The sequence below is a fragment of the Ixodes scapularis genome, unplaced genomic scaffold (genome assembly GCF_016920785.2).
Source record: "Ixodes scapularis isolate PalLabHiFi unplaced genomic scaffold, ASM1692078v2 PGA_scaffold5__190_contigs__length_132052651, whole genome shotgun sequence".
In the NCBI taxonomy this organism is placed as follows: domain Eukaryota; kingdom Metazoa; phylum Arthropoda; class Arachnida; order Ixodida; family Ixodidae; genus Ixodes; species Ixodes scapularis.
In genome coordinates, this window is record NW_024609880.1 from 46,875,697 (window position 1) to 46,900,997 (window position 25,301).

Consider the following 25,301-nt stretch of genomic DNA (forward strand, 5'->3'; position numbering starts at 1 on the left):
TTTTTTTACTTGTAATGTAAATGGGCAAAACGGAACCTATATATTAAATATATTTTTAATTTGCTCGATTAAACTTGCATGGTTCATATACAGTCTACAAAATAAATTGCCAATGGGTCTCATTGCACACAAAATTAATGAGAATATTTTGTTTTTCACTTCTTTTTTGTGTGGCACCATCTATGTGGAGTGCCACGAACCTTCCTGAAGCAGGGACACAATCAGATCACCCAACCAGCTTTCGTTTCCCAACCTGCCTATCTTAGACACTGGTCAGGACAGTCCACAATAGATGATAGATGAACAGTTCAATGAGGGGGGATCGGTGGCCGAGTGGTCTAGCGCACACCAGCTCGGAGCACGTGGAGCGAAAGCTCGCGCTGCAGAACCCAGGGATCCTGGGTTCGAGCCCCACCCCTGCCCGTTTCGATCTGGATGAGCATCGTACCGGCGTGCGGTCGTGTATCACTACTGCGTGATGCACGTTAAAGACCCCAGGCTAGTGGCTGTACCGCACTGGCTAAATTTCTCATCTACAGCTGGGAGACTCGTCGCCCCTGTGAGGCAGACCAAGTTCTAGGCTGTATAAACACACACACAACCCAATTTATTTTTAACAGTTCAATGAGTTTCAAGTGCTGCGGAAGAACTCCAAAGGCCGGTTCGTTGCTCATGGTTGTTGCCCGTCTTTGTCACCAAGACCTCGTAGCCACATGTGCGGCTGCAACTGTCCCAGTGGAGGCTTGTGGTCTTTGGTGGACAATAAATGTATCGGCGGAACGTTTTGACATCCCGTATGATCGACACGGCTCATAATAAGCTTGCGAGTATTTTTTGCTTAGCCTTGCTTGGGGTTCTGGACTTGTAAGCTATCGGTAAACCTTGTTCGGTGGCGGTCAACTTAAAGACTAACGTAAAGCGTCGCCGGTCAAGAGCAAAGGCTCGTCGACATCGTAGGCAACAACGGCCATTGACACCAGTAGTTGGTCACATCCCATCCTCGTCGCCAAATTTCTTATGTACATTTAATTACGGCAGAAGTTATTTACAGGTCAGGATGGCTGGGACAGTGCATTGCAGAAGACGGTTCAACCCATGCTGCACAAGTTCCAGATGTTGATACGCTCCTTACTGCCCTCATCCTTTAACATTGCAGCCACACCTTGTTGGCAGATTATACTCTATCTCACTAGTTGGGTGCAGCGTTCCCAAAGGTACAGGGGCAAGAGCGTAACCCGAGCAGTTGAAAAGGAGGGGAAGAAGTAAATCCCTTCTTACCCGGACCCTCCCTTGTGTGCCCCATTTGACTTTGCTCTCCCTTGGAGACTAGCCTGTCACTCAGAATTTGTGCAGAAGAGGTTTTCCTCTTCCTCTCCCCCGTAGCTTCCTCAGTACTGCATTCAACTAGAGATAGAGTATAGGGTTCTCACCACAGTGGGCGGCAGTGGTTTTGCCACCCACCAGCCTGGCTGACTGCCCATTTCTACTACATCCAGCCCATTTCTATACTTTCGACTCCACTAGAAAAGACAATGCTGATTTTTAAAATGCACGACACCCCAAATGGTTGTGTTTGGCAGACTTGTGATGCAACATAACTGCATAATCCCCGCAAACAAAATCACTGCTGAGTGGCAAAGAAAGTGCTGAGAACTTTAAAAACTGCAGCAACAGCCTCTTTTTTTTTTTTTTTTTTTTTTTCCTAACACACTAAAAATTGTCACATGTCCACATATCATAAATTTCTGGGAAGATCCCGGGGGCGCACATATTGCAGAAGCAGTACTACAGAATAATGCATGGTTCACCACAAAAAGCCAATTTTGCATTGTCAGCGAACAGAAATCGGTGTTTGTCAAGGTGGTGGAGACCAGCCACAACAGCCACACTCGGGAACAAGCCAGGGTGTTTGAACCTTTCAACTTTTTCATGCCAGTCAGCTCAATGGATGCTGTAGAACCTTCCACAATCTCTTCCTACCCACCTCATCATCGTCGTCGAGTCGTACACGCTTGAGCGCCACGATCTCCTGGGTCTCTCGGTTCTTAGCCTTGAAGACAGTGCCATAAGTGCCTGGAACGATGAAGCGTGTAAGTGTCACACCGACTGAGTTTACTGTTCTTGCTTTCTTTCCAGTTTATTCGGCTGACAATCGCATCTAAAGCAATGCGCAGCACACATTCGAAACTTTTAGAAGTGATGCCGCTTCCGCCACAAATTACGCACATTGGTTTGTTTAGAATGTTCAGTGACAAAGAGCGTGACGATAATTTGATTATACAATCCAGTGAACCAACATATTGCCATAATTATCTGGAGTCAGAACGATTTGTTGTTCTCTGTTGGCGTCCACCTGTAACAGCAACATGATTTGGTACAGTCGGAAATAGCCACAAGGTAGCTCGAAATGAGTTCTAGTAAATCTTGCGTGCGAGTAATCTGAAGTGATACACTACCTTCGCCGATTTTTTCGAGTTTTTCATACTTTTGCATGACAACGATAGCACCGACCACAACAATCAGAGAGCAGCCTGCAGGCGGCCTTTTCCTTCTCTCCGTCGACACGTTTGACAGCTGGTGTCGCCACTAGCGCGCATACATTGTTTGTTTTAGCATTATATTGTAAGTCCCAAAAGACTTTTTTGTTGTTATAAAAATGTTTTTACTTATTTTGTTATAAAAATGAAATTTATAAACTGTTTTGTCCTAGATCACCTACGAGAGACACCCAGCCCGCCTTAGCGGCAATGTCGATTATGACGCCATGTTTTGAGGCGGCCGAAACAAGAACCCTACGCTTGAGCTTCTCGAGCGCAGAAAGAGCATCACAGGCGGGCGAGCTGTTTCGGTGGGAGAAAGTAATGTGAAAGTGAGTGCGATGCAGGTCTCGCTGTGCAGTTAAACGGGTGAGGTTTTAGCAAGTGTAACAGGTTCGAACGTAACGTTCTGAAGCCACCGCTTCCACTCCAAACCCGTCGCAGGCGCACTGCGGTTGGCTACGGTATGATCGGCAATATCGCAAGGTAAGCTGCAACTGATTGAACGTTTGCAACTAAGTGGCGATGATTTCTGAATGATTCTTGATATCGCATGTTATCTTATATTCACGGAATTACATAAAGGAACCTGCCAATTAAGTATATACAGTACCTGAATTTCTCAGATCTCGTCAGCGCCTATAATCGTAACACAAAACCAGTTGGTGAGTGTGCACGTAATCTTAACTCAGCTTCATAGATCTCATGAAACTGCTGAGCAGCGGATTTCCTAAATGGAAATGTGCAGGCTTCGTTGTGGAGGGCCGAGAAGAAGGTCCTTCATTTTAATAAATAGTCCATGAATTCTTGAGCCGACTTTCCTTGTGTGCGAAATAGCCGCAGGAAAAAGCAGTCGACGCGGAAAGGTTGGAACGTAGTCGTGTTGACCCTAAGGACGTGCTACTTACGTCACTGAACTTCGCAACTTCCCGCACATGCATCTTTTTTTTTTTCTTTCTTTCTTTCTTTCTTTCTTTGATGGGGGTGTATTATTTAGTGCAGCCAGCACTACGCTTCGGAGCGGACGCACCTAAAGTGTTCTGCACAACACAGCAGTGAGTGTGTATCTTGTGGTATATTTCAAGTGTTTGCTAGATTGCTTTGTCTGAAAATCACAACTTACATGCAGATTACTGGCTTATAGCTTTTGCATTTTGTCAAATGTTTTTCAGACATTAGAATGACATATGTAGACGTGCGACTATATGAGCACACTCTAGCCATATTATGAGGTTGCTGTCATTTGTCAGACACGCCTTTAGGTTGAATGTGAAAAATAGACAGCCCAGTGACATTTGGCAACTGCCTAGGGAGGTTGTATTATGTGCCATTTCAAAGGCAGTCCTCTTCCCTCATTTTCCGCTCTGACTCCTTGGAAGGAGCAGATCAGAAGTGAGCGACTTGTCTTTTAGTAAGGGCAATTCTATCCCTCCAAATTACTGCCGCCTTAGTAAAGTCCAGTTTTCCTTCCCTCCTTTTTTTCACAATGTCTCTGCAGGAGAGTACTGACACGGGCAAAGCACATGGGCGACGGTTTCCTCGGCAGTGCAGCTCGCTCCACCTCGGCAGCCAGCGAGTCAGCCGTCAACCTGGACAGCTTCGATCCAACCCAGGTGCAGCTCTTGGAGGAGCAGTGTATCCTGGTGGACGAGCAGGACCGTGTCCTTGGCTCCGGCAGCAAGAAGGACTGTCATTTAATGACCAACATCAACAAAGGTCTGACACTTGTTGAACTGGCAGCAGTCTGAGTAAACGTAATGGCGGCCAAATTCGTAGACGCTACTCGAAACTTCACTTGAGGACGGTTTTTCGCTTCATAGTTTGAACTCGACTCGAAACTCCACTTGAGGACGCTTTTTTGCTCCATAGTTCGAATTCGACTCGAAACTCCTCTTGAGGACTGTTTTTCACTTCATATAGCTCGAACTCGCCTCGAAACTCCACTAGACTGAGGAAATACTCAAAAATCTCAAGATAGCTTAGGAGCTACCTCAAGATTTTCCTCGAGACTTCAGTTGGTTTTTGGGTGTTATGGTGGCCGACAGATTGTTCACAGAGTTCATAAAATTTGTCCTCAGAACCGATGAACTCCTGCACCATAGCAAAGATGAGAGCCTTCCAGTGTCACGGCGTTGTTTCAGGAACCAGCTGAGCGATATAAAAAGTGTTCACTGACTGATAATTTTGTTCTTTAATGCTTTAAGAAAGCAACGATGACCAGCCTCCTAAAATCCCTGTCAGTGGAGGATTGTGAGAACAGTCGTGGTTTTCCGGTCCCTCCAAAGCTCCAGCTCTTGATTGTGCCACAGTTCTATGGCACTGGGATATTCAGGTGCATGGTAACTGGCAACCTGCTAAATAAGTTGCAACCCACAGTGTGCTGGGTCATTGGATGATTGTTGTGGCTCGCAGCCAGCACATTGTGCCACCGTCTTGTCGAGTTCCCAGGGATCGCGGCAGACTTGAACGTTTTGACTTGACACTTTCATTGGCTCAATATTAAGAGGAAAATTTCTTGGTCTACACTGTGTGCGTGAAAGGTGCCAAAGCAATGAATTTGCATTTATGCTAAAAGCCTATTCACACAGTAGCATTCAACCGCTAGACTAGTTTGGGCAAGAGTGATGGTCGTACCAGCCTTGCATTAAAGGGGTAGTGAAACGAAATTTTAGCGCCGATCTTGTTGCATAAATATGGGCTAGGGACAGGCACCACCTCGGAAATATAAATATTGCGCTGTAAAACACAGGAGAACTAATTTTAAACATAATTAAACGATTTCAAATTCTCATCTGGTGGATGGGGGGAAGTTCTCGTGACATCACTTGTGCCAAAATAGCAGCGCCGTTCTGCGGCAATACGGCGTGCCGGCAGAATTCGCCTAGGCCTGAACGCGTTCGCAAAGCCTTGGCGGAGAAAGCCAAAGCGTAGTTGGCCACAGTGAGCTCGTTCTCGTTGCGGCTCTTAGCACGACACGGCCCGAGCATGCTTCTGGCACGGCCGGTATTAGTTGCTGCGAGTCGCGAGCTGCGAGCCGACGTTAAAAAGGATATGTTTGAACTACGAGGGTGTCAGCCAGAGCCACGCAAATGCCAAATACCTGTTCACACTCGGAGCGGACACGCGCGTTTGATCGAAGTGCTGGATTCGCTCTGTTAGACCGCGTTTCGGTAAGCGCTTCTGGACCGATCTTTTACGATTGCAACTCGATACTGACATGACACTCGGCAAAGAAAGGTTAGACCGACATCGCGTAGCTCCCACGAACTGCTATAGCTCGACACTGACGTAGAGTCTAGTCAATAAAAACGGCATACTAATAACAGAGTGTACATACCGAGTTGCCAAGGTAATCCGTATGGCGTTTATTTGAGCTCTATATCACACAAAACAAGGAGATAGAATCAATGAAAGTCCCTTTTCGACAACAGCGTTCGTCACCGCTGTCTCGGAAAACAAGGAGATCGAGATGACAAGGGGAAAATATTGACCTCTGAAATTTAGTTCAGGGATCAAACTACTCATCCGGTAAGGGTCAACAAGGGTCGCGCCGGCATATTCCATTCAGCACGCCAGCCGGTCATGGACAGACGGTCTTGGCCACTGATCTGGTCTTGGCCAAGGACCGCCGGAGCAACGGTGCGCCGAGTCGATGTTGCTGCTAGGCCTACCATATTCTGCCGAGCTCGCTCGGTCGGCAGAATCGTGGCTGTTGTAGCTCTTCCCGTGTGTTTGTGGATCCTGCGTTCTTGATCGTCGTGGTCTGTTTTAAGTACTCCTTCCTTTTTTCTTGCTGGTTGAAGTCGGGACGCACGAGAAGAGCACGAAGAAAAATAAATGTCCGTTGGTGGCCGATACCAAGTAACTGAGCGACGCTGTCGGCCTTGTTGATTTGATCGTAAAAAGTGCGTAAGACAGCTTCGGGGCTGTCGTAGGATTCTGTCGTAACCTGCGCAAAGGTTACGACAATTTCGTTTCGAGAGCACGGGGTTTCTCTCAAATTTGTCGTGCGCACTTTTTTCGTCGTGAATTCGCTTTGAGAATCCGGCCTCAGAGCTGGTTTTGTTAGTGCTGCCGTGGTTGCCGACTTGCCGTGGTCCCGTTGGTCCCGTGGTGCAGCGTGCGTGCAGCCCTTGCACATCTCAAACGGCCACGTTGTCACAGGTCGTAAGTCGTCGACGCGCCACCAAGTGGCAACGCTCGTAACCACAACATTCACGCCGTAGCCTTTCCCGACCGGCACAAGTGACGTCACGAATGCGCCCAATATCCCAAGACGCATCGCGCTCTCCGATGGCCGATTTTTGAGCGCGCGCCCAATTGGGCCCATCAGGGTGAGAAATATAGCCATCCGTTCAAAATACAAACGCGCGATTATGATTTATGAATATCATTGATCATATTGAACCTATTTCTGACCATAATAGGTGTATTTCAAGTTTCGCTTCAGTATCCCTTTAATAAACATATTTTCAATCAACGTTACGAGAGCTCCCGTCGAGTTACGATCGCAAGACACCGGGGCATTTGCGCGTCAGGCATGGCAACCAATTCAAGGAGTAGCTCTGCAGGCGATGTACAAAACATGAATGTCCTAGTGATTTGTGGTCGTTTCAACGGATAATGTTAAGGAAACAGTCAAAGGCTACTATGTGCAGATGCCTTATCCTTTTTTTTTGGGGGGGGGGGGGGGGGGGGGGGGCCTTTGTATTTACATGAAACATTGAAAACATCCTTGAGCAGTTTTAATATTAATATGTACATCAGCAGCAGCTATTTCGTGGACATGCATAGTCTTTGTTTGAGCACAGAGGTACAAAGTGTTGAAATGAAATTTAAAGCTTACACAAATTGTCATGTTGGCCATGGGGGTTTCACTGCCACTGGCACATTGATTGCGCTCTTTGTGTCAGGTGACTGTGGTTTCACACCAACATAAATACATAAGATATTTTAGCCCTCATCCTTAAATCAAGTATTGCCAGGGTTGATGTATGCAGACGACATTGTACTCATATCAGAAAGTCGTGAGACAATACAGGAACTGATTAGGATTTGCAGCAGGGAAGAGGACAATTTAGGACTAAAATTTGGTAGGGACAAGTCTGCTATAATAGATTTCAACGACGAGAAAGGGGAGCCCCTGGAGATACAGGACACATTGATAGAACACGTAGAAAAGTACAAATATCTGAGAGTATGGTTAAGTGAAGGAAGGCGATATCTAAAAGACCACAAAGATATTGTAATAAAGAAGGGGAAACAAGATTCGGCTATCATGAAACACAGGGCACTATGGAAGTATAATAGATATGAAGTCGTTAGGGCTGTTTGGAATGGAGTCATGGTGCCAGGACTGTCATTTGGGAATGCGGTATTGTGTATGGGGTCAGAAATCCAGGCAAGTTTAGAGATACAGCAAAGGAGTGTGGGTAGGTTGGCATTGGGGGCACATGGGAATACACCAAATGAGGGAGTACAGGGAGATATGGGTTGGGCATTTTTCGAGAGTAGAGAAGCGATCAGTAAAGTAAAATTGGAACAAAGACTAGCTGAAATTGAGGTTACACGGTGGGCAGCGAAAGTGTACAAGTATCTATATATGAAAAGTCTAAACACCGAGTGGACAAACCGAACCTGCAACCTGAGATTTAAATACATTCAACGAGATGGAGCCAATCAGAGCATATCAGTAGAAAAGGGAGCAAAGGGGACTGAGAGGAAATTGTGGGAAGAGAGAATGCAGGGGAAATCAGCTTTAACAACATACAAGGTACAGAAGCAGGAAATAAAGAAGGAACAGCTGTATGATAATTCACTGGGGAGCTCTTTGCTGTTTGAAGCTAGAATGGGGTGCTAAGAACGAAAATGTACAGGTCTGAATTCCAGGAAGTAGACACTCTGTGTGACGTATGCAACCGTTAAAGGGAAACTATAGAACATATAATTTTAAGGTGCACAGGGCTTCGTCCCACCCTCTTGGGGGACATGACTATGAATTTGGAGGGGGCACTGGGTTTTCCGGACATGGATGAATGAATGGATAGGGAAAGGATTGCGGTAACTAAGGAGATTAGAAGATTGGTGGAAGAGATCTATGGAAGGATAAAAAAATACAGATAAAAATAAGCAATAAAATCACTTTAAAAAAGGGGGGAAGGGGGGTCTGTTATAACAAAATTCATACAAATCTAGAAAAAGAAGAGATGACGAAATGTTAGGCTAGGTGGCACAAATTGCCGCCCGTTACAAAGGTATAGCCATTACCATCCATCGATCCATCAAGTGAGCACCAGTACTTGCAATGTTTTTAAGTTGCGGCTGCATTTTGGAGGATGCCAAAGATGAGAACTAAGCTAGTTAGCAACCTCCAGTTAAAGGGGTATTCACACAACGGAGAAATCCTGGGGATTTCTCCGTGGCACTTGCATCCCGCGACGAAAACGTCAGACCTTGCAATGTGCAAAAGCCTCAAATTTACGTCTCGTGATGCGCGCGCGCTGGGATCGGGACCCTTTAAATCAGCACATAGCAGAACACCTTTTCGAAGAGACCAGTTTGCAAAAAGGCTTGATGTAAGGCTGGTCCACACAGCCTTGTTTTCGTACGGTGCGTTATGGTACAAAAGCTTACGTCTGCTTACGCGCAAGTCACCGAGATAACCTTGCACACAACATCCGTAACACAAATGTTTCCGTGGCTTATACGGTGTTGTGTGAAGCAACCGAATTCGGGCAAGGAAAAACTGACAGCTGTTCTTTTTCCCACACCGTTGCTAGACTGGAAAGCACTTGTGTTTGTTCTAATCATAAAACAACTAAAACTTTCACTCTGGCTAGAGAAATGCTTTTGTAAAGCAGGTTCTTTTAAAGATAATGAACACACATATTCATATTATGAACCAAAACTATGTTTTAGATGAAACACGTTAGTATAATCTCATCTCCAGATATTCCCGGGAATGCTGGAATCGAGTACAAAATCTCGAGGAATTTCTTCGTGGAGGAATCGTCAAGAAGCATCTGTGAAGCCAAATGCCTCTTGAGGGGAGGTGTTCTTCCTTCCCTCTACTTGACTGAGTGCTGTTTTAAGCTGGAATCCCATTTCTACTATTAGGATTGAAAATTGCTGCATAAGGAATATATCCAGGTGCTGTCACCTAGGAAGACCATACAGTCTCTTGTGGATTTGAGTCTAGTCACTGCATTGTTCATACATGTTCTCTTTTGTGACTTTCTTTCACAGGCCTTCTTCATAGAGCCTTCAGTGTCTTCCTTTTCAACTCCAAAGATGAGCTGCTCCTTCAGCAGCGGTCTGATGCCAAAATAACTTTTCCAGGTGAGGCGCTTGGACAAGGTTTGATGCATGCATTGCCTGTCTTTGTGCATGTTGGGAGCACACGGTTCCTACACGCAGTTCTAGAGATGCCACCCAACAAGTTAGTTCGAGTTTGAGTGAAACCGCCCAGCTACCTGTAATGCAAACTGCCTGAGAGTTAAAGGGGCACTAAAGGAGGTTTATGGGATAGTCTTTCTTTCTTTGCTCAAACTCAATTTACATACATATAAGCATTCTAGAAAGCCCAAAATCGCAATTGTGCACTCTTTGTCTTTAATAAAATCGCAACTACACATTGTGACATGCCCCTTTTACTGAGATATATTTCAGAAAATAAGCTCGCTATATTTTAGTTGCATTTATAATAGAGAAAAACATCCTGCATGATTATAAGTTTTTATATATTAAGATGCTTGGGGCACACAGATTGAATTATCGTTTAAAAAGAAAAGTTAAAATCCGCTCATAGGGCATTACACAAGAGATGGGCTGCTGAAAGTGGAAAGGTGTAATTGTACCAGGACTGCCTTTTGGCAATGGGGTACTGTGCATGAAATCAGAGGTTCAATCAGGATTGGAAATTAGACAAAGGATCGAGCATGGGCAGGTTAGCACTGGGAACACACCAAATGAAGGAGTGCGGGGGATCATAGGCTGGTCGTCCTTTGAGAGTAGAGATGCAATGAGTTAATTAAAATTTGAAGATAGGTTAACTGAAAGGGAAGATACCCAGTTGGCACCGAAAGTATTTACTAAGTATCTCTGCATGAAAAGTTTAAAAACAACATGGGCAAGCCGGGCCCACAAGCTGACATTTAAATACCTGCACACTAGTGATGGGGCTGAGCAGACTAGTTCAGTGAAAGACGAAAGAGGCGAAAAGAAAAATGTGGGAGGAAAGAATGCAAGAAAAATTAGCTTAAACAATGTGCAGGTCACAAGAACAGGACATAGGAAAGGGAAAAAATGTTGGATAATTCATATTGAAGTCCTTTGCTGTTCGAGGCGAAAACGGGAATGTTAAGAGGGCGCGGTACCTCTATTTATTCGTCCGTTTCAGCCACCAGATGGCGCGCGGCTCGAAACATGGTTGAACGCGCAACTTCTAGATGGCGCCAGTATCGAGGTGTGAAAAGGCCCGCGTTATCCGCTGCGTAAAATAGATCCCGAAATGTGCCGTGTTCTCCCGGCGGAGGAAGTTTCTCCCTCCCTCGCGCGCGCTTGGTACGTATGCGCGGTGGCCGAGTCCGGCCTCTGCGCTGTGTGATGCAGTGGGTGGCGCTCGTTTCTGTTCGGAGGTAGGAATAAAAATGCCGGTCCCCTTTTTTACGACGCTCGTTTCTATAGCTTGTTTTTCTTTTTTTTATCTCAAGTGACCTACAGTACCGCCTGTTCGAAATCGTCCTTTGCGGTGAGCGATTGAGAGTCAGGTTAGCATTTCATATGGGTCAGCACTACACGTTCAATGGAGACCTCGGGCGGCGATGTAAATATGCATTGCTCCCCAAAGTGTGTCCAAGGTGCGCAATGACAATTGGAAAGGGTATTGAAGGCGCGCGACCGTCGGTTGGTAAAATACGTGCGTTAGATTCACTTATTCAGTCTAATCATTTTTGCCAACGTCTTTTATCTGTTTCGACAAATGACATGGTCGAGTCTATTGATAACCTTAGCTAGATTGGACGTACAGAGTGTCCGGGCTTTAAATAAATTTGCTTCGTTTATGTGAATGAATAACTGTTTTCTCTTTTCCGTGCTCGGTGCTATGCAAAAATCGCTGAGATGTTATGGTAGCTCAGTGTGGCGGCGTTTTGCATGCTGACTCGCTATTGCATTCGCTGTGCACAATATGTGTTCAGATGGAATGTGCCAAATCGTATTTCCGATCGATATGATAGATTTACTTTGCTACAGTGTTAATTGCATTTTCCTGATTTAAACTGGTTCGTCCCTGATCTGAGCCTAAGTTCAAATTCGAAGGGCAGACAGACTTACCGTCGTAACAGCCGTAATGCGCAGAAAGAAATTAGTACCATGAAAGAAAAACGAAAGGATACGAGGTGGCTCAGTGTTATAGAAGTAATGAGTGTGCAAAGGATGCCATCGTACGTGTTTTTTTTTTTTAACTCTCCGCATCGTTGGGAAACGCTCAAGGTACCAGCAAAGACAGCGAGCTGGCGTGAAATTTCCATCGAGCGGAAAACGAGTGTCATTTTTATTTCATCATGCGCTCTCATTTTGATATGGCTCAAAATGGGCGCGAAATAGTAACAGGTAAGGCAACAAAATTTAGATGTTAGGTCTGGAGCACCGCCATACTCAGCCGTGTTGGGGGCATCTCTCGCGAGTCAATACGGCAAAGGTATTGCGCGTCGAACTGTACGTGAGAGTTATCCATTTCAGCGAAACCTTGATTTCGCAAAACTATTGTGGCTCGAGTCGTGGCTTCCAGTACTTGGAAGCCACGAGCGAGAAATAAATGACAGTTGATTTTGAAGGACAATCGCGACGTGGAAACCCATAAAAGAGAGTTCCAATAAGACGAGAGCTTCCCCTTCTCTTCAAGTGCGTGGGTTACGCTCTCAATCCTGCACCTGTGGTAACACTGCAGGCTCCTAAAATCGCTTTAAAAACGTTCCTGATCGCAACAACTTTTTTTTTTTTTGTCGAGGCACTATTTCATTTTTTTTTCTTTTTGTCTACCTTAATACCCCATCAGCGCAAAAACTACCATAAACTAAAAAAAAAAAAAAAAATAGTGGGCATACAACGACAACGCACCCACTGGGACCCGAGTCAAGGCAAGAACAACTAACTACTAAAAGGGGAAAAAATCATGTTCGCATACACAGACAGAACGCCTCCATCGAAAGAAATGAATCATGCGCTTGTTCTGCCAGTCTCGTTGTGCGTCTGTCAAAAGCCACAAAGAAGGAAGACAATCAGCGCCTACACCACTCCCCTCCCTTCCCCCCCCCCCCACACACACACGCACACACACCACCCCTAAAAAGAAGAAAAAAAAGGTTTCTTTGGGCGCGCGCGCGGTCGCCCAAGCGATGACCTTGGAAGGGTATGCGATTGTAGCACGTTTGTCCCCCGGTTGTGCCCCTGTCTCAAATGCCACGGTCCGTTTCTCCCAAGTGCCCGTCTTATCTTCCCGAGTATCAACTCCGCAGTGATTCTGAATCATTCCGATGCTTTCCAACGTTGCAAAACTGTTAGACGAATATTTCCACAGAAGTGTACACTGTTCGCAGAACTATCTACGGCGCTAAAATTCAAAAGCGCCGTGTTGGATTCGGGAACTCGTGTAGGTTTAGCTCATTGTTGGAACATTCTTATTCGCTCGATGAACTCCACAAAACGTGTAAATATTAGAATGAACTTTCCAGAGAACGATAGTTGTTGTCGGGGTTCCAGGCGACCGGACAGGTCGCAATTATTGGCTGATTAAAAATTTTATTTTATAATCACAATCGTATCATCAAGGGCACGCCATTTCCTCATCACTTCTTCTACGAAAAGAGTTGCTGTATTCGTAGCACACACAGCCGGAAACGGTTGAGACTGTGCCCAAATAATATCTTCTTTTGGCAGGTACTGCGCAGCGATTACACACAATGCCTCTAACATAAACATGCTGCTCCACATGTCTATTCACAAGATGCAATACATCGTCCTCCCAACTTTGTTGAAATGGGCATGAAAAGCGCGTAACCGTCACTTTTTTGAAGTTCTACTTAGAGGTGAAGTGTTTACCGTAAAAAGTCATTCATTATTTATTTTTTTCCGTTCCACTACAAAGCTCGATTCACTGAAATTTTTTTTTTTTTATATCGTCTCTGCAGCGCTTCTACGTCGGTACTTTCGTGTTAGAGGACATCACATAATGTGCGAAAAAAAAAAAAACAAAAAATAAACGGTAGGATCGATGCTGCATAGCCTTTTTTTTTGTGGACATCTAGAAAAAAAAAAAAGACAGTAGTTGTCTTCACTTCGCACTGCATGTTTTAGCACGGAAGTTCCTATTTGGTTATGATGTCTTTATTTCTTAAAAATTGTATACAGTAATTTAAATTACCGAATTACAAAAACGTCGAAATTGTATGATTGCTTTTCGTTGGGACGCCATGACGACAGCGACACTCGTGTTCCCTCGTGGTTTTCGCCAGCATTTCTACGATGAATTGCCAGGATCGCGAGATGCAACAGCGTGACACTCCGTCTTCTGTGACGTCATTTGTTGCACTTCGGGACCACTTTTGATGTATGGCCAGCATAAGACGCTAAACACACCGGTCGGAGACGCGCTGCAGATGCCATAGTACTGCTCCTAAAAGTAGCTGTCACGTGCTTTGCTCCGCGACTGTGATTCCCTCACAGCAGCTCTGACTGAGGGTTGCCAAATTACGGTGAAACGGAGTATAGACAAAACAGACCGAAAACGAGCTGCCAGCATACGATAGTCAAACTCCAATAAAAAGGATTAGTTTCTTCCCAAGCTGGACGACATTTACCGGGCATCTTTAGAGCTGCGAAGCTCAAAATCACGCGTACTCATAAGATTTTTTTTTTTTTTTCGCGCATGTTTGTGATTTTTATGATGTCCTGCAAGCAAGAAAAAAATATATATGGTGAAGTCACTCCGAGGGGGTACCGATAACTGCGAGCCACGAACATGAAGGATTCGCTAACATCCGTCAGGAAAGTGAACGGTAAATCGTCACGCAAACATATTCTCACAAGCTGCAAATATTTATTTGGCTTAGCAAGTGGAATATACTAACGACATGTGATTATTGTATACAAGATACCATTTCTCGGTTCTTCAAAACCATTTCCTTAGTCTGAACGGTCGCGCCACGGGCCGCGGCTAGCCATGCCCTCGATAGACTACGGAGCTGCATTGTGTCGTCTGCTACTGTACCGCCAACAGGAGAGCGATAGCTCTGTGTGCTCCACAGATGCGTGTTGCGGTATAACTGTACGTCTGTCCTAGAGGAAGACAAAAACATAGGCTCTGTGACCCCCTCCTAAGCTAACAAAAACAAACAGAAGTATACTCGTTTAGACTGAAAGGTTTACAAAATAGTGACCAGACATTGGAAAAGCATATGTCACAGAACTTGGTTTATGAAATGGCATAATTGTTTCGAGCAAGAAATCACCGGCTCACCACTGGGACGATGAAATCGTCAATATTTATTGCGTCAGGTATATTTGCGCTCATGAAGAAAAATCTGAACACATCCTTCTCCCAAAGTCCTATGTCGAATAATAAACACTTTTTAAAACATCTGTGCAAAAATAACTCATTTTTTTTTACACTTGTATATGGACGTTAATTAAACGACGTCAAACCGCATTTTTGATTAGATCTTGATGTCTACACCAACTACATTCATATTTTTTAGGGCTTTATTGAACGATAACTTCAACTATAGTTAATGGAACACGATCGCTCGATCTCAACAAAAACCTCAACGTGCGAAGCTTCCACAGACGGTCGCTTGCGAGTATTCTCAATGTGAGACTTCAGAAGCTTTCGCTTGCCATAGGGAGCTTGATTTCGACTACAGCACTGCACGGGCCCGGAAAGCGCGGAGCGCGCTGCTGTGGGGAGAGGTTGACTTACAAGATGACGTGTTAGGTGGTCACGTAAGATGGCGTCATTTCGTGCAGCGTGATCACGTAAGATGACGTCATTTCGTGTAACGAGATCATGTAAGATGACGTGTTTGTGTCACGTGATCACGTAAGATGACGTCAGTTCGTATGAACTGACGTCATCTTACGACAACGCCAACAACATTAGTGCTGTCCGGAACCACTGACCTTAGAAACGCGCCCCTTCGCTTGAAGAGCTGATATGCGTTGATTGTTATTTGTTTCTTTTGCCTACTACAGCCCATTCAAAAACCCGCCTTCTGGGTGCCACCAACTTCGTCTACTGGGCTGTGAAGCGCGTTCGAGCGTGCGCAATACCTCTCTAGGCCGAAAGATTGTACACTAAGTATGCGTTCACAGCTCAATGACTTCGGCATTTTTCGTCAGGATAGATGCTCCCACGAGAAGAGCGTAATGGATATGTGAATAGAATTGGAAATTTGAAATGTTCTTGTCCAATCACATTTTTCTTTGGTTATCAACGCTTTTTAGCGTCATCACAAGACGTTCAAACCATGATACACTGGTGATTAAAAAATAAGCACCGAAAAACATGCACCGATTTTCGCTCAAAAGTAAACACCGTAAAAAACATACCGTAATCATTACCCATGTCACCTTTTTGGGTGATATGTGAATTTCCAGAAGAACAGCGAGTTATCACCCTCCCCTAGGAATACCCTGACTACAGAGCAGGCGACCCGTTTTTCCCCGCGTTAGATTGCGGTGACCACGAACCGTACGGAGGTCACAGGACGTCCGTGAAAAATAAAAAGGAGGCAAACAACGATCTACTCTGTGAACGCTTCATCCCCGATTTCCACGACCCCAAGGCCGAAGGACGTTTGTGTGAAGGATAACAATAAAATAAAACTTTGCGTTAAAAAAAAAAAGAAAGCCCGTTTTTAAAAGAAAAAAAAAAAGTAGAAACAAGCACAACGCGTTGACAGACCGCGAGGTTGTGGAACACCTCGCGGTCCGCTTGCCACAGGATGGTTGTCTTCGACCCATAGCTCCAAGGTGAATTTGCCACTTGCGAAAACACGGAGACCTACCCAGCGAGAACCAGGAAAGCAAGACACGCACACTGACGCCTCGGCGTGCAGAATGAAACAGGACACGGGCGCGGAATACGGCCGCGGAAGAACACCTCGCACAGTGCCCATCCGGCCGATCTCCGAACGGACGATTTCGCATTTCGTGGACAGCGAGCGCCACCGCACGGGAGAGAGAGGTACCTTAAAAACGACGAAAACAAGCACCGACACCTTGGTTCTTTATATTTGCTGTAGTTACGGAACAAATCGACTTACATGAATAATTTGAATATTATTCGATTCCGTAATAAATTTAGAAGACATTAAGCGCAATACGTCTTATGTTTGAATTTAGATAATTTTGTAAATTCGCTCAGAACGCAAGAGTGCCGAATTAGCCGATTTTGACCATTTTCATGATTTTTTTAAAAAATATAATTAAATTTATGATGAAACATTTGTTGCGCTTAGTGTCTCGATAATGACTCAATGTCTTTAAAGCCGAAATTTTCAAGAAGATCCGCGCAGCCGTTATTATCTGAGAATTTTTTTAATTTGGTGAAAAACCTCATGTATTCTCTATGGGGCTCTGAGGTGCGCCCCCTCTTAAAAACAAAGACGTATAGGGTGAAATTTCAAGAAATGGACACATGATGTGCTGTGTGCTATAATAAGAGTGAGAGGTTAGAACATTTGGATTTGAAGTGCATGGGGCTTTGCCTTACCCTCCCTGAGGGGGTAATGGATCTGGCAGGAGCACTAGGTTTCGCTGGCAAAGATGGAAGAACGGAGGAGAAAGGACTACAGTCACAAAAAGGTGGTTATTATCCAGAGAAAATTGAATGAAGTAAAACTAACTAGCACAGCTTGGGACAGGCGGGACAGAGGAAAATTAGGACTCCCACCCGTGTGATTCCAGCCCAAAGTCTCAACTCTGTTTCCCACTGGGCCCGGTGTTGGGGTAATGCCGACTAGGTTTGACCAGAGGAAAATTGGCGACTCCCTCACCAGAGGAAGAGGTGGGAAGTAGTGTTTTTAGTTTTTTTGCTCGATCCCCCAAAGGTCATCCTGACATTATCCCACACTGCAGAAAGGGAGCAAATTGGCTTAGAAGGGCGAGGGGATCAATCATAGTCTTGGTTTCTAGGCTGGGTGGCACGAGCTACCACTCGTTATAAAGGGTACAGCCATTAGCATTCATCCATCCATCCACCCAAGTTCCGATAAGTAAGCAACAGACTAGCAGACACACTCAAAACGATATAGTTATTCATTGAAATGAACAAAAGTTACAGTACACAAAACTGAGTAAACGAGCAGCACATTGTTACTTCAGTTGTATTAGCACTGCACAGCCTCCCAATATTTGCTTACTAGTAGCTCTTTAAATATATTAGTGTAATTAGCAGTGACTATGTGGTCTGGCAAACTGTTTGTCCTATTATTTTTAGGCTGCTGAAGAGTTCACATAAGAAGTAGTGAATGCAAAAATGGGCTGTACTTTGCAAGTGCTATCTAATCTTGTAAAAAAATTAGGTAGGAGATAATAACAATGTGGTTCTAAGTGAAGGATTTTGATGGTAAATTTTTGTAGAGAGTGTTAAAGTAGGTATTTGTCGTCTTAAAGGGATGCTGAACCGAAATCTGGATTCCCCAAAACACGAGGCAAAAGCGTGCAACGGGATGCTACAACGACCAAAACATCACCCATACAGCGATATCTCGAACGGATGAGAGTATTTTTCAAAAAAAGAGGCGCGTTTGGCAGGAATGTTGACGTCATGTTTCTTCGAGAAGGAGAGGTAAGGGCCTCACGGCCTTGAGGGAGCGAAGTGAAGAGAGGAGGAAACTAGATATCTTGACGTCACGCGCCTTGTCGGCCTGGTTCAATCTCGACTTTTTTTTCCAAAAATACAGCCGTCCATTTGAGATATTGCTTCACTAGTAGTGTTGTAGGGATTGTAGCGTCCCGCCTACATCTCCAGCATTGTTTTTTTTAAATCCAAATTTCGGTTCACCATCCCTTTAAGGCTCAGTTCAGGGAGGGCTCTGGTTCTTGCTGTTGGTGAATGAGGCTTTTCCTTCCCTCATTCCTCAGGGAGGTTCACAAACACCTGCTGCAGCCACCCTCTCTATGTTGCCGATGAGCTTGAGGAAACGGATGCTACGGGCGTCAAAAAGGCGGCCCAGCGAAGGCTCTTCATCGAGCTCGGCATCAATCCCAAAGAGGTGCCATCCATTATTTTCCATGCTGATGGCCAATATGCTTAACTATTGAGTGACAGCTTTTTCTCTCTGTGCAACGGCAAGGGTGGGCCCATTGCGAGGCACTCTTGGCGTTTCATCGTATGTGGAACTAAGGCATTCTCCCAGAAGCCATGTTCTTTAGTGGAGGTTTCTGAGGAACCTCCCATTATATAAGCGAGTAATTTGTGTTTTTCTCCCAATGAACGCTTTTACACGTAAAACAAAATGACTGCCACCAGGCAAAGTCAGGCAGGGAATGAAGAATAAAAAATTTCAAATATCTTATTAAACATTGTATCGATGTCATCCGTCTAGCAGCAGACAAGACAGTTGCTGTACATTGAAGGGGACTGATCTCACAGCTGCCTATACCCTGTTTAATTGCAAGGCGGTGAGAGCCATCGTCCCCGTAGGCCAGTTAGAGTGACGGGGCAGACCACATGAGTGCGCTAATCAAGAGGAATGCACTCAATTGTATGTTATTGTGTGTCTCACTCCTGTGCTATGTTTTCTTTTTAGCACCATTGCTTTATGTTTGCACTCTAGCTTCGCTGCTTTATTGCGAAAAGTAATTGATCTCATGCAATTTCTAACTTCACCTGTGATTTGAATTTATCAAAATAAAATCTTGGTTTCCCTGGGTTGTATAGACAGCCACCATTGGGAATGGAGTAAGATCTTGTATAATAAACCACATGGGTCCCCCTCACACACACTTCATCTATCTTTCTTACATTTTTTGTAAAGCTTGGTGGCACTTCCTTCAAGAAGTACCTACTGAGAGACGTTTTGCTAAAATACCCAGCACCAAAGAACATGCTACAAATGTAGTTACGTATGAGCAGTAGCTATTCTAAAGCAAAAATCTAAAGTGGCACTTTTTACGTGCATGCCTTACCTATTTTGGTTCATACAGATAAGACGGGCATCTGTACCTAGTACCTATGTTCCCAGCATTCCTCTTGGTGCCTGGCTAATTTTGCATAAGGTCCAGTGAACTGTTTGTGGCACGCAGCTCGTAGGCACTCTGCAACACCTGCATGACCTGTCACGTCTATGTTTATCATCAGGTACCCTTGGAGAGCATTCGTTACCTGACACGGATCTTGTACAAGGCACCTTCAGATTCAACCTGGGGTGAAAACGAGGTGGACTACATCCTTTTTGTACAGAAGGATGTTGGAGTCAAGCCAAACCCAAACGAGGTCAAGGAGTCCTTGTACATTGCAAGAGAAGACATGCTTCCTTTCATCAGTGAGTAGCTCAGGGCATCCATGCATCTTGGCTGGAAAACAGTGTCAGGGTTCGGCCTATCGCTTTTCTGTTTCACAATCTTTGGCATTCATCCAAGTGCCTAAAAAGTGTGATTTCTTCATATAATCACCACATATTTTCAATCCAATAGACCGATCCCATTAAGCGTTCCACGCTCGTATGTTGCCACCATAACTAGTTCACAAGAAGCAAGCGGCAGTGCTTGATATCTTGTGCAGTCACGGGCTCTGCTGGACTTGCAGTGGGGCTGTCTCACATGCAGAAAGGTTACAGTTCCTATGAAGCGTGGTGACAGAAACAACACAACGAAACTGGCTGGTGAGATCGGTCTATTGGATTGTGAAGGGCGAAAAAAAAGTCGACATTCGGTCACGGGTTATTTGAAATAGTAACTTTTGAACGTGTTCTTCTGAAAATGTTTTTTCTTGCGATAATTATTTTCGCTTCTTCTGCAGAGATGTGGCCCTGTGCATCACATCTCAGAGTGTCTAGCGACCGGGAAAACCGGGAATTGTCAAGGAAATTTTAATTACCGGGAAAAATCAGGAAATTGTCAAAAAGCGGGCCGAGTCAGGGAAAATGAGCCGGAAATGCCATCGAGTGCCCTGAGCAAAGACTTGATGATTTGGGGCATGAAAAATAGGGTAGAAATTCTGTTTAGAGCGGAGCGCAAGCTCTGCTCACCCGATGCAGAGGGAACACCCGTCAAATCCAACCCTAGCCGTGGATTAAATTGGGTTGGATTGAGGGCGCGGCACTAGTCTAGATCTAGTTAGAGCTGTTAGATTTAGTAACATATGGGAAAGCCGCAGACCCCAATCCAAGTCTTAAGCCGAAAGTATCCAAAAGTGCATCTGCCAGCCATGCTGGCCATGCTGCCATTAGTTATTAGGGACCTTTAGCAAACCGTTGCCTTGCTTTGCGCACCACACTGCCGGAGCCTTTGAAGCATGCTTTTAAGTGCGCGCACGGGTGGTACCGTGACCGCGGGGCGCACGCTTAAAAGCAAGCTCCAAAGGCTTCGGTAGTGCGGCACGCGGAGCGCGGCAGCGGTTTGCTGAAGGTCTCTATTGACATGTGTGGTTGAGTGTCATGTTTTCATTGTGTTTCCTTAAGTGGCCTCTTCACTGACGATGTCAGTGGCAAGAAAGTGCTCGTTTAATCCGGACTGGACGAACCTGAATATTTCGTAATATGCAAGTTGGGTTAAGCCCGTGCAAAATGATCTTCACAATGCTCAATGCCTTGTGTTGTAATGGTCATATATTTTATCGCCTCTACAGTGGTCAGGGAATTTCACCTGAAATTGTCAGGGAAAACCTGGAAAAGTCGGGGAATTTCCAAATAATAATTTGCTAGACACTTTGCATCTTTTACACTTTGCGTAAGTCAATTCCTGGCAAATTGTGGTTCAACAAGTCACCAGAACACTGAGCTTCAAAACTGTCTCTTATCTTGGAGTTGCGGAAAATGACACGGTTGGAATTTAGAAATGATCCAATGTAAGCATAGCCCCACTAAGGACACAAAGTAAATCTAAGAATTGAAAATAACTATGTTCAACCTGTTTTAGGGAAGGACCTCTGTTGGTGATTTTTGGCATCTAGTGCAAAGTGCTCTTACTGGGGTATCCTATTAAGTACCTCCACCCACCTAGAAGAGGCAGTTTTTTGGTACCATGTCAGTCTTCTCACAGAGGCTAGTGTTGAACACCAAACTACACCAACCGAGTCTATGCTGTAGATGAGCATGTTACACTAAACTGGTAATTTTGATGGCATCCTTTTATTTGTGCGAGAAAAACAAGAACACATGTGACTGCATGTTTGAGTCAAGTTGTGCTCTGTGGTTTGCATTGCTTCATTGCATGAACCTTTCTGATTGCAAATCCTCAGAAAGACTGCTCACTGCCATAAGTGCTATCAGGGATGGGCAAAATACATGCAAATATGTATCGGAATACAAATACAAAATACTTCGTCAAAAATCTATTAAATTAAAAATCTAATTACATTTTCAAAAAAGCATTCATGTACAAGATACAAATACAACCAATTGCATTTGGTCTCCTCCAAATACTTTTCCAAATACACTCCTCAAAATTTGCTTCAGCAACTTCAGGGCACTTGCAACAAGTTTCTGGGTATCTCATTTTAATTTTGCATCGCACACTCAGGAGTTAGTGCGCGAGGCTCTAGTAACGCAATAGAAATATAATCACATAAGAATGTAATCAGCTTGGACGTAATAGGTGAAAAAAGTACAGAGCTTCAAGCAGCTTTTTTTGTTGATTACATTTTAGTATAGACCAACAAAGAACAGAGACGACCAAGACGCACAGCACTAGCTAGAGATATTTTTATTGTTGGATTTCAAATTGAAATTTGAAATAATTGGATTTCAAGTATTTCAAATACTTGTATTTGAAATACTGCCCATCCGTGACTGCTATATAGATTCACTTTGACTGTACTCATGTTACTATACTCCGTTTCATATATTGCGATGGATCGCAGCGGGTGCTACGAGCCACCCCAGCCAATCCAGCACTGTGAACGTATCACGTGACCATGCACCTCGCTGTGGCCCTCCCAAATATCACGTGGCACTCACACTGCATTGGATTGGCTCCAACGGCTTGCCTCGTCCTCTGTGGTCCATCATAAGGTGTAATGGGGTCTAGCAGATACAAGGTAGGGGGGATCAAATTCAGCTGAATGCTAAACACTCAACTTAATTTACAACATCAATTTTGTTTCTGCCTATTTCTCAAAATATTTGGCCTACATTTTTTATTTGTGTTGGCAAATAGTGCTAATCAGAGTTTCTGACTATGGTATACCTGAAGCATTTTGCTCATCCCCCAAATCCCTGTAGATCCATCCTATGTACCACTGCATATGGACAACATGCTATTTTTTGTGTACTGGTAAGCTGTTTGTTTGTTGGTGCAAGGGATATGGTTGTCTTGCAGCTTCCCTAGAGGCTCAAGGTCAGGTGATCACACCCTGGTTCAAGCTGGTTGTGGAGAACTTCCTCTTCAAGTGGTGGGACAACTTGCACAGCCTGGAACAGTTTGAGGACCACCAGAAGATACACCACCTGACTGAAAAGCGCACATAGCCGCAAACCTTTTAGGTTCTTCCATGCATCCTGTCAGTCAAACTCAGGGGCTGGGTGATCAATATTAACAGAGTCTTATTTTATTACGATAACAGACAGGGCAGCATATGTTGTGTATGAGATACAGTGGACTACAACTCTTCAGATTAAATGTGCTTAATCTATACCATTTCCCGTGCACTTTCTCAGCTGCCACTGGAGCCATTGGTTGTCTCTCGAAGTGGGTACAGACGCTGGGACACTGCAGCATCTAAATAGAGGCTGTCTTGTTTTTAACCGTCTTTGCCTTTATTCCAGGGATAGCTTTGAAATTTTGTTTTGGTTTGAGTCTAGGTGCATAGAAAGAAATCAAGATGATTTAAGTCGTGACATAAATTGTGATCTAAGTCATGATTTAAATCACGTGCCTTTTCCCATCGTAATTTAAGTTATTTTTTCTTTAAAAAGAAGCCTCAAAACCAATCTTGTTTTGTTTTTGCTTTTAGATCTGAAATCTCCATTACTCAGTATTTACGTTGAGAGCCTATACTTTTTTTTTTAATTCAAGCAAGGAATCATCATACAAAAAAGATTTGTCTGGGTGGAGTGAAAAAAAAAAAAGCATCCCTTTTAGGTCAAAAGATACCAGGGTGTTGTTTTTCCTTTTTTCTTCGCTCTCATAGCTTTATGTAATTGAGAACTAGGAATTGAGTACAAGCGAAAAAGCTGACGAATCATGAGCGCATGACTCTCCCCTTCTCTTAGTCTCGTTTCCAGCCTAATCGGCAGGCAGAATAGTAGAACACATCACCAAGCCGCTTCAGTGATGTAAATACTTCACTCTTTGGTGCCTTTTAGGTTGCCGTGTATACATGATTTTTAGTTAGGATAATTTTATTTTTCTGACCGACATCAGACTTTTACTTCTCTGATTCTGCTAGACCACAGCTTTTCATGATAAAAATTCACTGCTTTATGCAGTGGCATCACTAAAGAAGAGGGGGGGGGGGGGGGGCATTGCCTTGGGAGTTGCTGACCCTAATGACGAAGCTGACTGTATGGGAAAATTTGTGTGCACTGTTTATCCTCAGACCTAGGTAAGATGAAAGTTATCTACAGGAGATAGTGCATATACTTTGATGTGTTCATCCAGTCTGCTCTCTGGCCACCACCAGAGAAGAGGGGAAAGGGGAACTCCCCTCTCACCGGGACCCTGTTTTGCGTGTCCAAGATGTCGCCATTCTCCCTCTAGAGTGTAGAAGATTGTAGATGATTAACCCGTCACACAAAGTTCCTAGAAAAGCAGCTTCCCCCCTCTCTCTTCCGTGGTGGTGCGATATGGATGACGTGACATCAGTGGAAAGCATGTATAAGGCGTGCTCACTGACATTTAGAACACAAATGAGATTGCCCCCACTTTCAAAGCTGAACTACAGAGTGTTTCCCAAGAATATCTCTGAGGTGTAGTTGGTTGCATGATCAGGTTTAGGAGGAATGGTGTATTGAAACGAATAATTAATTTGTCATCTTCAAAAAATAATTTTCTAGTATTTTAGGGAAAATTCATATAAATCTAAATTGCCCAGATACAATTTTTTCTCCTTGATTTGGACAGTGGTGCAATGCTATTATACTCCGTTTCACCTGAAAAACCTTTCCCCTAATCAATGAACTTCCAAGGACAGAAAAAATTGGGGAGAAAAAGCAATATTGTTTGGTGAAAATCAGTAGGGTCCTTGAATTCGGCTGCTCGTCCGCAGACGTTGGTGGAAATACTTGCCCCAATCAAATGTGAAGGGGACGGACAAGTTTCTGTGGGGCGTTTGACTGGACAAAGGAGAGAACGGGGAGCAAAGGCAGAGTCATTTTTCTTCTGGTGCCTTGCCTGTTTTTCTAAACTCGACTGTCCCAGTGGCCCAATACAATGTTGATTTCAGTTTAAAATTATGTAGACTTACCTACACTTCTGTCTTAGAAAATCGTTTTTGTTAACTTGATATTTGGCAAAATGTTTTCCCCCAACGTTCAAAAAGAAAAACAAATAGACCTACAGACCGCCTAGCCAGGCTTTTCCTGGTCAAGCAGAGAGATCAGA

At 44.4% G+C, this 25,301-nt stretch overlaps 2 protein-coding genes across 4 annotated transcripts in view; one reads left to right on the plus strand and one right to left on the minus strand.

The window, feature by feature from the left end:
* Positions 1-2,570, minus strand: part of LOC8035933 (cyclin-dependent-like kinase 5) — a 37,172-nt gene extending 34,602 nt beyond the window's left edge. The window contains exons 1-2 of one of the 2 annotated variants that reach the window (XM_040207989.3): positions 2,457-2,570; positions 1,985-2,073 (exon numbers count right to left, since the gene is read on the minus strand). In XM_040207989.3, the coding sequence (XP_040063923.1) occupies positions 1,985-2,073; positions 2,457-2,493 (126 nt within the window). In that variant the 5' untranslated portion in view covers positions 2,494-2,570. The remainder of the gene's footprint in view (positions 1-1,984; positions 2,074-2,456) is intronic. The other variant, XM_040207990.3, reaches the window with a different exon arrangement.
* A 172-nt stretch (positions 2,571-2,742) lies between these two features.
* Positions 2,743-23,396, plus strand: LOC115316105 (isopentenyl-diphosphate Delta-isomerase 1). Of its 2 annotated transcripts, none has more exons than XM_029975401.2 (6): positions 2,743-3,023; positions 4,036-4,253; positions 9,783-9,875; positions 18,681-18,811; positions 19,900-20,083; positions 23,079-23,396. In XM_029975401.2, exons 1-6 carry the CDS (start codon positions 3,004-3,006, stop codon positions 23,225-23,227), a joined length of 795 nt encoding a protein of 264 aa, XP_029831261.2. In that variant the 5' UTR covers positions 2,743-3,003; the 3' UTR covers positions 23,228-23,396. The 2 variants fall into 2 exon arrangements, with proteins under 2 accessions (XP_029831261.2, XP_029831262.2); XM_029975402.3 differs by lacking the exon at positions 2,743-3,023 and adding an exon at positions 3,033-3,202.
* The last annotated feature ends 1,905 nt before the right edge of the window (positions 23,397-25,301 follow it).